Source organism: Podarcis gaigeae (genome assembly GCF_964106915.1).
Source record: "Podarcis gaigeae genome assembly, chromosome: 12".
Lineage (NCBI taxonomy): Eukaryota > Metazoa > Chordata > Lepidosauria > Squamata > Lacertidae > Podarcis > Podarcis gaigeae.
Window position 1 is genome coordinate 32,319,531 of NC_139688.1, and position 12,361 is coordinate 32,331,891.

The following is a 12,361-nucleotide window of genomic DNA, read 5'->3' on the forward strand; positions in this document are numbered from 1 at the left end:
AGATAAGAACACTCTTATACTTCAGTTTTTGCAGTTTTTGCTTGGAAAGGAACTATGGACACGATGGGATGAAGGAGAAAGGGATTTTATGTCTGGTTTCAATCCTGCATTCATTGTGTGTTGTGCAACACTCCAACTGTATATTTAGTCTGCTTAGATAGAGGTTGAGTCCTCAAAGTGAACTCTTTTCAGCGCAGAGACAATGTTTCACAGCAAATGGTATGTGTTTTAAATGCTCTATCTATCCATCTATCTATCTAGTAAACTCACAACTTACATTTAACTTGTACATATTCAGCTTTATGTGCTTGGCAAATTTGAAAAGGAGGCAGGTCTCTGGGGAAAATGAGTTTTGCAATCCCACCTGCTATTGCACCCCATGTGTTCTGACTATATGAGATTTTGGCTTTAGGTGCAATCCTAAATTGTGGGCTTCCGAAACCAAAAAAACCAAAAAACCCTAACTTTTAAAATATTTAATTGATAGTGAATAAACAAAAAACCATGGATGGTGTACTGCTCAATTCTCCAGTAATCAGTAGTAACAGTTGTCCTATTATTACAGTATTATTTGCAGGTGGAGAGAGAGAGAGATTCACATCTTTGTTGTTTGTTAAATGGACATCTGCCATTTATAATTCAGAGCACGAAAGTATTAGTAATCTGTTACTGATTCTATTCACAAAATAGTACTGTTACAAACTGGTAAAATGTTGAGAAAGTATGTATCTAAATACTGCAACTGCATGCATTTATGTTGCATATGCAGAATTATATAAAATAAGCCATAGTAAGGGCAGAGGTATTTTTTCTCCTTGCATACAACCACCTCATGCCAATACTCTGCTTCTAATCTTGTTATAATCTAATTCTATTGTAATACAAAAGCTAGGATTAAATTGAGTTAAAGGTTTCCTTAAACTCACTGCCCGTCAACCTCATCATGAACTTTCATTATGTGCATGCAATTAATTGGATCCAATGAACAATTTCAGAACTGAGTTATAGTCTCCCCCATACCATATAATTAGAATATAATTACCCACAGGATATCAGAAGGATGCAAAACCTTTCTTCTAAATGCACCCTCATTAGGAAACAAATCTCAGTGTACATTTATTTGATCAGTGTGAATTAATTAACATGTTACAGAAATAAGAGGGCAGCTATAAACTGTTTCTGGCATCTATTAAGACTACCATGAGATCTACATGCACAGATTGTAACTGAAATCATTTAATTTCAGTCACAAAGATCACCATAAAATATATCAATGCACACAGGTACAGAGTTCCTCTTGAATAACGTCTGCAAAGGTAAAAAGTTTTCCTGTTTTAGTATTCCTTGAATAACTCTTCTGGGAGACTCAGAAGTATTACTTTGTTTTGGATGGTTGGAGTGAAAATGAGAGCAATGAACAAGGCTAAGATGTACTCCAGATTTATTAAACTTTATTTTATATGGAAGACCACAACATTCTGGATAAGACAGGAATGTCAAGAAAAGAGAAATATCAAAATTCCTGGACTATATCTTCACTCCATGCTCCAAAAAGCAATAGAAATTGGAGATCACGCAGACTAAAAGTTAAACACTGTTCATAAATATGACCAATGGACATAAAATAAAATGCAGCAATAACAAACCTAAAATGCTGTATGTAAAATGAAAATCCAAATACACAAAAATAAGATGCATTAGTAACTGGCCACACAATAACTGCCAGGAAGTATTAAAAAATTTCCATGGGCTCAGGAGCTTTAGAGAACAATGATTTCCAAGACTTCTTAGGCCTGGAATACCGCTGTTGCAGCATTTTCTTTAAGAAAGAGAGGACGGAGACAGGGAGAGAGGCAAACTTAGGCAGACAGATAGACAAACACCTTACTGATGCCATTCACCTCCCAACGAGAGTACATTTTGGAGAAGGAAGAGAGTGGCAGGAAAAAAGGAGGGCTGGCCAGTGTCAAGGACAGGCAGGGATCCGTAGAGTCTGTGGCAAAGGCAGGGGACCAGGGGAGTGACCCAGGAGAGGGGACCAGTGATTTATGGGGTGTCACACAACCTGCAAGGCAAGAGCTGGTGAAGGAGGAAGAGTCGGGACAGTCTGAGGCAAAGGAAGGTGCGCAGAATGTGGTGGAGGAAGAAGGGATGGGTCAGGTGAGGGATGGGTCAATAGATTCCCCACCTTCCCTTGCACCACTGCCTCCTCGAACCAGGAGAGACTTGAAAAGGAAGAGCAGCGAAGACTTCCATGCAGGAGTCGTCTCAGGTTGCAGTCATGCAACCTGTCAGAGGAGGGTATGTAAGCTAGAAGAGGGAAGGGTCCCCCACTGTTGTTGCAACTGCTCCATTGGGCCCAGACCTGTGGACAGGCATCTAGAGGTTAGAAGCATGTGTGTGTGCGTGGAGCACCATGGAAGCTGCTGTAGGTGTTTCTCTTGCCAATATAAAGTTAACTATTACACATATGCCTTCCTTATCTGGGATGGGTCATGACAGCCAGCAATCTAAGCCAATACTGGGGCACATCCAAATTTGGAAGGACCTGGGCCCATCATGTTTTGAGGTGAGGCTATTCATGATAATGTGGCGTCCTTAAAAAGCGGGTGGTGGTGAGGAAAACGACAAGAATGCAAAGTGCATCAGACAATCCAGCATGAAATCCTATTTTCTGTGAGTGATATTTATCATGGGATACAAGTTTACCTAGTACTGTTATTGCATTTTTTCTTGAAGAGTTGGTTCAATCACCAAGCATGTTGTACAATAAAAAGGAAATACAATGATGAGTATCTACACATGTCTACATACATGGGACAGACAATGTAGTAAGTTAAGATGCTATGGGATAAGCCACAATATTAAAGGTATATTGGAACTCTGTTGTTTAGCCTCTTCATTAGCATAATTTTATTCGCATAGAAAACTGACCAGTAAGATCATTACTTCAAGTTATCTTATCTGCAGACTCTCACAATGTTACTAGACTGTGAGTGAAAGATCCTAAGATCAAGAAAGAGTTCCACAGCAACAATGTAAAAGTATTATCTCCTACGTTATAGGAAAACAAAACAAAACCTTCATACTTGAACCAAACAAACACATACTGCTAAACCAAGATTAAAAGCTGAATTTCCTACTGTGAAAAAACATATTGTGCAGATTTGGCCATTTCTTAAAATTCATAGATCCAAGCTGGTGAATGGATCCTTTTCCAGAATGATGAACAGAATTATGATGTCACTGTAAAGGCATAGTAAATGCTGCCTCAAATACAGAAAAAACTTAACAGGCATTCAGAATTGCCTAGTGCCTCCAAAAAGTTTCATCCATTAAGTTCCAACCACAGGTGCCCAACTTAAAAACCTTGAGACCTAAAAGAGGCAGTATAGCTCTGGATGGATATCAGTTTGCTGGGACAAACAGGGAAACTGCATTCTATCATGTTCTGCTTGTAAGGTTCCCAGAGTAATTTTGTTGGTCTTTATTGGAAACAGAATGCTGAATGAGGCAGAAGCGAGTGACCTGCCCACATCCAAAAACCAGCCAGAGATGGAGTCAGAAGCCCAAATGCCAACTCTCTCAAATCCTTTCCTCCATGAATGTAGAGGTTCGTGGACTACAACTCCTATCATTCCTGACCACTGGCCAGGCTGGCTTGTGCTGATGGTAGTTGGAGTCCAGCAATAACTGGAGGAAACCACATTGACTATCCTGGTTAAGTATTATGAGAATGAGCTACAGCGAAACTTAGTCTTGCATGTCCCGCCACCCACCTTCCATTTTAGATTAACTGGAAATTTAGTGGCCATCTAAGCCCTAAACTTTAAGGTGAATTATAGCTGAAAGAATACAGCATCACGAGCCATGGTTTGAAGCTGGATTAACAAATCATAGTAAAGATTAACCACAGTTTGTCCAGATGTGGATGAAGTGGTAAATTGTGAATAATCTAAAGTGGAAGCTTCTAAACTCATCATGGATGTGCCAGAGAAGGATGGAGTGGGCAGGGGGGGGGGGGCACATGAGATTAAGGCTCTCTGTGGCTTTCCTCCATAATGCTACAGGTGTAACATTTAGTGTTACATCTAAACCAGCCCTACAGGAAGAAAAGCAATTGTATCATCAACAAAGCAATGGGAGGAACACATTATAGTACTTCTTTACCCAGTGCACAGTTAACTTATAGAAGTCACTGCTGCAGGTTATCAACAGAAGAAACAGCCCACGAATGCTACCCATTCTAATTTACCATCCAATTTTCATTTTTTTAAAAATCAGTAAAGGAAAAGCCATTGTTCAGAGAAAATAGTGGCGTTAAGTTTGAATTTTGCAAATTTTACATTTCTCATTACTGTAGCTTTGCAACATCACTTTTTAAAAACTCTGAAGCCTATTTAAAGAAAAACAATTGTATTCGGAAAGACCACTGTTAACATAATTTATGGTTAAAGAAATGCTGAGCTCAGCATATCAGCTTAAGATGTGTGCCACTGTAGTTCTTTAAATTCCGAAGAATGTACCCTATTTAGTAGAGTACACAATTTTTCTGTTTATTGTATTTTAAAAACATGATCACACCTAACATGGCTCTGGAGTGCAAAATGAAAGGCTGATGCCTGCACAAATTTCCGAAGTCAGAGTCAGGCTACGCATTGACAGATCCCCACTTATATGGAGTTATGAGCACCAGAGTCCTACAAGATTATTTTGCTTCCTCTGTTAGTACTACTCCCAAGGCCCCCTTATCCTACAAATACCTGTATAATCACACATACATTTTTTCAGGCGTGTTCAATAGACATCATCGCTCAAATCGAACAAGTGGTTTTTCCCCCCTGCAGTTGGAGGGGAGTGCAACAGGGGTACAGAGTTTGCACAACTCTATTGAAATATAAACTTTAAAGGTCCGTCTCAAAAGCTCTTTGTAGCGCTCTTCACAGAGCATCTGTATTGCCATTTTCATTGAGTAATTATATTTGTAGACAGGTAAATTTACTGCTCAGTCTAGCAGCATAAAACATATAATGTTGATGCATTGCTTGCTGCAAGGCCAAGGCCATCATTCTAGGTAACCTCCGGTGGAGATCAGAGCCCTTAGCATTGCAGATATGTAACATGCATCCCAAGCAAAATGTGTCCATAAGAATAACTTCATTATTCTGGGAAGCTAGATCTATAAAAGAAGTAGGATGTGCAAGTATTTGGCCTATACAATTTCTCGTAAATTCAGCATGACTAAATGATAAAACCAGAATCAGTTTCAATTACAGCATACGTTCTAGAAGACATTCAGTCGCATGAAGGAAGAGGGAAATACAACGTACTATCATTAGTGAGTTAGCATTTTGTTTAGATTGTGCTGTCAGCACAAGGCTGTAGTAACAGCAGCCTTGAAGCTCTCCTGTAGCCTTAAGATGCCTTTAATGCAGAAGAGCTCTTTTGAAATGGATGAACAAGAACTTACCAATACTACAGGGCAGATAGATGTGGGTGGTAGAATATGATCCTTCAAAACACCACAATCACATTCAGGTTTTAGGTGTGATGCACATTTGTTATGCAGCTATAATGTGAGTGAGGGAGAGAGAAAATATATTATTAAGAATATAAATGTCATAGGAGTCGGTCGATGTGAGTGTGCTGAAATACACTGAGCTGTTACGATGTATAAAACAATAATTAAACACAATAGACTTTTGAAGGTGACCAATTTTAGATAAAAGTACAAATTCAAATAGAACATGAATAAGTAGCACTGAAATTGATTTCACAGAGAAAGCATGACTTAGTAAATATGTATGTAAAAGTCACGTTACTAACTTTGAAAAAGTTGACCAGCTGAAAAACATGATACTTACAAAGTAACAGCAAAACAACAATAATCTGTTAAAATCAAATAACCTTTGAAACTTGGTAACAGAGAATCTTATGACACTTGAAAATCTAACAAGATTTTTTAAGGCATAAACTTTCATGGACTAAAGTCCTCCTTCATCAGATACATGAAGTGTTATCCGAAGTTACAGGTATGACGTATTTTTGCTGCAACGAACTAACACAGCTGGGTCTCTGGAAATTAGACTTTTACTGAACAATCCTAACCATGTCTACTCAGAAATAAATCCTATTGAATTCAACAGCGCTTACTCCCAGAGATTAGGATTGCAGCCTAAGCAAACAAGTACTACCATTGCAATCCTTAAAAAAATTGGTCAAAATAAAATTCCACTGGGTTCAATGGGACTGACTCCCTGGTTAAGTGTGGTAGAATTACAGGTTACATATTTCCTCCAAGTACTGAAGCTTTATTGTGGGTGTCTTTTGCTCACCCCATAATCTAAAACTTGTCACACTAATTCCCTGCCTTAGTGGCGAAGCCATTTTTACCATAATAACGCACACTTAAGCCATTCTACAACCAATGATGTTGATTTGGATTCTCAACCAATCTACTTAAATTGGCTCTCCCCCAACCTCTTCTGAGGCACAATTCAGCATCCAGACTCTATTGCCTTGCATGCAGACCAGTTGTGCATTTTAAGTGTTCTAAATTCTCAAATGCACACAAAGGCAGACCCAGGTTAGAGTAAGGACCCCACGCTTTGGTGCTACCTTTTTTTGCAGTCCCTTCAGCCACAGCCTCAGGGAGCACATGTGCCCCAGTAGAAAATGCTGTGGTACCTCAGCCTGCAAAATCACAACCACTATTATCACTCAAAGGCACTCACTGTGACTTGGCACCAGACGCAATGCAGCCCAGTCAATCCTTGGTAACATTTTACAGTTTTGTGGCACTTATCACATTTGGTTGGACAATTCCCTTCTACCCAGAAGTGATGCATGACCTAGGAAAGAAAAGTGCAGCCGTAAGTAAAATATTTCATTTCTTTACTTTTTAAAAAGACACTTTCAAAAGAGTCACTTCTCTACCAAAGCATGCAAAGCAACATTGAACAATTAAGAGGAACTACATACTGATAAAACTGAACAGTTAATACCCTTAAGTCAACAAATATTGAAGAATAAGCAAGCAGGCCACAAAAACAATCAAAAACAACAAAACTATCAATCAAAATTGTAAGGTTTTGACCTGATACCTAAATAACTTTGATGAAATCACCTTCAAAAAACTGCTTGGGGAGGGTATTCCACATAGGAGATGCTATCACTGACTACCTCACTACTGTCCTCAAAGGGTGAGGGAATACCCAAAAAACAGGCTTAGAAAATTACCGCATTTTTTGCTCTATAAGACTCACTTTTTTCCTCCTAAAAAGTAAGGGAAAATGTGTCTGCATCTTATGGAGCGTATGCAGGCTGCGCAGCTATCCCAGAAGCCAGAACAGCAAGAGGGATTGCTGCTTTCACACGCAGTGATCCCACTTGCTGTTCTGGCTTCTGAGATTCAGAATATTTTTTTCTTGTTTTCCTCCTCCAAAAACTAGTTGCGTCTTGTGGTCTGGTGCGTCTTAGAGCGCGAAAAATACGATACCTTATAAGATCAGGCAGGTTTGAATGAAAGGAGCCTGTCCTCTAAGTACCTTGGTTCCCATGCTGTTTAGGGTGTTAACATGTAAACCAGCACTTTGAATTGATGCTAGAAACCCACCAAAACACAGTGAAGACAATAATGGTGGCTCACCTCAGTATTCTTTTTGGATTTCACATATGTTTTGATGCAAGAAGCTGGTGCTCTCGAAACACAACGTTCATGGACTGTGTACTTACAAACTGAAAATGCAACAATGTTGTTATTGACACAATTTTGTAGAAACCTATTTTGAATAACTAAGGTTATCAAAAGACAGTTCATTATTTGTATCAGGAGCATGGAAATCCAAATCTAGCAATTTGCATTGAATCAAAAAGCCCATATAATAAATGAAATACAGCTTAATATCAGTAACATCATGGGAGGAGTGTTTCTAGGACTAAGGTGAAATGGTCATTTTTTGCTGTTGGATGCTGCATGTTGTTTATGTAATCTCGTAATTCAATATTTATAATATTGAAATGTGGTATTTTGTGTGTTTCTATGTTTTAAGTTTGCTATGTTATTACAAAATTGTTTTTGTATCGTTTGTAAGAAATTTTTTCCTGCTTGTTGTAAGCAGCAATGAACATTTTTGTGGGTGTTTTTTGTGTGTGTAAAAGCAGCTTTTGAATGATGCTTTTGAATTATGGAGCTGGAGGAGACTCTTGAGAGTCCCATGGACTGCAAGAAGATCAAACCTCTCCATACTGAAGGAAATCAACCCTGAGTGCTCACTGGAAGGACAGATTGTGAAGCTCAGGCTCCAATACTTTGGCCACCTCATCAGAAGAGAAGACTCCCTGGAAAAGACCCTGATGTTGGGAAAGATGGAGGGCACAAGGAGAAGGGGATGACAGAGAATGAGATGGTTGGACAGTGTTCTCGAAGCTACCAGCATGAGTTTGACCAAACTGCGGGAGGGAGTAGAAGACAGTAGTGCCTGACGTGCTCTGGTCCATGGGGTCAGGAAGAGTCGGACACGACTAAACGACTAAACGACTAAACAACAACAACAAAAGCAGCATACAAATAAAACGAACGAATGAAAAACAAGTATGGTCAATGTAATAATCTAAGACTACTCAATGGTGGAGCAAGAAATGCTTAACTGAATCAGCCCTTGCTAAAATGTCAACAATCGTTCCTAAATTGAAGGAGGGGCAAATACTGAAGACAAACTGATGCCTGCCAAATGTATTTGTGTCATTGCCAAGAAGGAACTATCTATATTTTACCAACTATAGGCATGAGAGCAGCTGGCAAACCCAAATGCAAAAAGCAGCAAGTTTATATTATTCCCTATATTGATTTATCAACCTTGGGTAGTCTTCTTTCCGGATAGAAATCGTTATAAATCTGTTCATTTTATCATGCACAACGTTCAATTATCATTCACCTTGCCAATTTCCATTCCCCAGAAAAGCTTCTGTTGCAAGATCTCCCCTCTTGCCCTTCATCGCTTTTCTGCACTTTGTAGCCTTTATTGGTACAATAAAGCTTAAATGGTTTCATGGAATACTGACTCAAGAGTGGAATCCAATTGATGCTCTTGTGCTCATGGAAGCATTTTGATCCATTGGATGTCTCTGCTAAAACAGGAGAGGGATGAACTTTCTGCCTATTCCCTGCTACCCACTGGAGCTCCCATTCCACGCAACACTTAGTTCTGGAAGGCCTTCCAACCCTCTGGAGCCAATCTCGGGGCTCTGGGGGCTGCAGGGGGAGAGAGAACTTTCCTTCTCCTTTTGTTAGCAGTGGCCAACACAAGGGCATCAAATGGACTCCACACTTGATATTTTTGTGGTGACTGAGCAGTTAAAATTACCGCTATGAGGTGGACTAATGCTAACTTCAGTACAGTGTTACCTCTGGTTACGTACTTAATTCGTTCCGGAGGTCCGTTCTTAACCTGAAACCTGAAGCACCACTTTAGCTAATGGGGCCTCCTGCTGTTGCTGCGCCGCCGGATTCCTATTTCTGTTCTCATCCTGAAGCAAAGTTCTTAACCCGAGGTACTATTTCTGGGTTAGTGGAGTCTGTAACCTGAAGCGTATGTAAGCTGAAGTGTATGTAACCTGAAGTACCACTGTAGTCAAAAGCTCACCCACATTCAAAACAAAAGCACCATTTATCCCAGGTTTTATTTTCAAGGGTAGCCGTGTACAAGGCTTTCTGACCACTTCTTTTGCACTTATTATGGATGATCCAGCTATAAATCAAATATACTGCAACTTGATTGGCCACAGAGGGTTGTGCGGCCCCAAATGTATCCTCCAGAACCCTGCCCCCCTTCTGCAAACCACACTTTAATGAAAAGCAGCAACAATGCTTTTAAAATAGCAAGAGATGCTAATGCCAATTTTTTAAGAAGAAGGGCAAGCTGTGTATCCCTAACCAGTGATGGGTGCAGAAGCATATGAGCAGGTTTATTAATATGTGCTTAACAAGATAATCATTTTAAAAAAGAAAACTGAAGCTCAACATGGATAGCATACCCAATCATGTAGTGCCGTCATTTTATTGGACACCAGAAAAGACTGGTGGGAAACAGTCAGAAATGTAGTTAGAAAGCGTGAGTGCCTCTTTTGACAGATACCGTTATACACAGAGGATGACTAAAGAAGAATGTGAATAACTATTTACAAACATATTAGGAGATGAGTGACAAGAACAGAAAAGGGGAGGACAAAAAACCTTATAGCTAGGCACTTTGTAGCCAGAATAAATGAGGCATAATCAAGGTAAAACAAGGCAAACAGTATGGATTGTAGACAAGGGTGTGCATCTACAAAATACTATCAAGTTGAGGGACTCAAAATCCAGGCTGAATGATTTTAAATATACTGACATTATTTTTTAAGTTGGACTTGAGTCTCCCAAAGAAAGGCATGGGCCATTGCTATCAGAGGCACATACTCTTCTTTGACTTGCCCTGGACTAGAACAATCCTCTCTTAGCAGAAGCACTGGTATAAACTGTACAATAAAGCAGGAAGTGACTGCAAATCATCTTCTCCAGATGCAAAATTATCTTGTCCTTGGAGCAGAGAAGCCATTTTCTAACATAATACTACACCACGGTTTAAGATTACAAGAACTAGCCACTGCAAGTAGAGAGAATGCATCCTTCTCTATATTCGACGTAAAATAAGTTTCTGCTTCTATTTTTTGTTAACTGTTGTTTAGTAAGTCATCCAAACATGGAAAAAAATCATAGGTTATCTTAACTAGGGGTAGTTTAATCAAGCCAACTTCATACACGATGATTTGAAGATGCCTTTTCTTTCAACAAACCATAGATAATATAAACTAGTTTGTCCAGGTTCAGACGTGACAGTATTTTATATTATATGCATATTATTTTTATTATTATTTGAATTTATATACCACCCTATACCTGGAGTTCTCAGGGCAGTTTTTATATTATAATTTTATATTATAAACTCCATATAAAGTAGAAGCAAATTTCCAAACTTCTCCTGGCGGCTGCGACAAAGGAGGTGCCCAAGGACTGCAGTCACTCATTCTCAAGGATCCTAGGACACCCACACCATGATTTAGTATTAGTTTTATTCGGTTTTTTGTCTCAAAAGTTACCTTGAATTTTTGGAAAGTATCAATAGATTCCACCGTATAAGGAGAGCCTCATATGTTTGTCTCTTTTTCTACACTTTGGCATTCTACACCTGAAAATTCTTGATCTAATGAAAATCTGTGTCCTGATTAGGATGGTGAACAGGGCTGGATCTCGTTCAGAGCACAATCAGAGCTAAACGGGATGTATACTCACATGAGCAGGAGAGGCCCTGTTTGCCTACTCCTATAAGCATGTTCAAGCAAAGATTGCAATAGGCAGGTTTGTTGAAGTGTTTCAGCCTCCATACATGCTGCCCATCATCCTTCACATTCTGCAGAAGACATAAAAAGAAATGGATTTCATTTAATGGCATAAACAGTGAAACCCATAAGTGCCAATAAAAAATTGAAATTGACTCAAGAACATAAAAGACAATCTGCTTCTTCATTTATTAATTTGCAAGAGATCAAAACACAATTCTTTCAAACAGACATGTGCTGATATGGTAACAAGAGGTTGGGGGGTTGGGTTTTTAAGCTCAGAGTTGTATTTCCAGAACCTTTTTACCTATGGCTAAGACTGTAATACAATCCTTTCAAGTTCATAAAATGAATATCTGCCCAAGCAACATGTATGCAACCTTTCCTGCATTGTTATTGTGTCTGGAATGATATACATTTATTTAATTATTTTGCATGCATAGATTTCTTCTCCAGCTAGGGCTGTGAACACATATAGCCCTTGCTATGCCAAGGCATTTTCCTTTAATAATCTTTTCCTGTGCTTGGCTTTCAGTTCATGAAAGATTATCACTAGATGAAAGCATCTGAATTCAGATTAAACCGAAAGTTTCACACAGAGACACTGAACTGGTCACCAGCAAGAAGCCCCCCCCCCCCCCAGGAAAGGGGAACAGATATCTCAAATATATTTATTTTAAAAAATAACATAAAATGCATAATTAAGAGATATTTATAGTTGCACAGCAGTTTTAATTTTTGCCATTTATTCAAAAGAATGGTCATTACATGTGATTTCGCCTCCATTGGAACAGAACATATGGAGCGACTTAGCTGGCATTTTCCTTATCAGAGAAACAAACAAGTCTTGAATGTGGGTGTTCTGCCAATTAAAATACTTGAGTTACAGGCTGCAACTGATCCACAGATCCCATTACATAAATACAGTGCACTTTGGGAAAATAACATATTAGATTTTTGCTCTGGTTTTCTGCCAAATATCAGC

The 12,361-nt window shown here is 39.1% G+C and overlaps 1 protein-coding gene across 6 annotated transcripts in view; it reads right to left on the bottom strand.

Annotated features, from left to right (window-relative positions):
• The window catches only part of DGKB (diacylglycerol kinase beta), a 251,989-nt gene that overhangs the window by 168,493 nt on the left and 71,135 nt on the right, over positions 1 to 12,361 (bottom strand). For all 6 annotated transcript variants that reach the window (XM_083705272.1, XM_083705274.1, XM_083705275.1 and 3 more), the window contains 4 exons: positions 11,330 to 11,447; positions 7,649 to 7,737; positions 6,735 to 6,851; positions 5,471 to 5,569 (listed from right to left, as the gene is read on the bottom strand). In XM_083705272.1, coding sequence (XP_083561398.1) covers positions 5,471 to 5,569; positions 6,735 to 6,851; positions 7,649 to 7,737; positions 11,330 to 11,447 — 423 coding nt within the window. The remainder of the gene's footprint in view (positions 1 to 5,470; positions 5,570 to 6,734; positions 6,852 to 7,648; positions 7,738 to 11,329; positions 11,448 to 12,361) is intronic.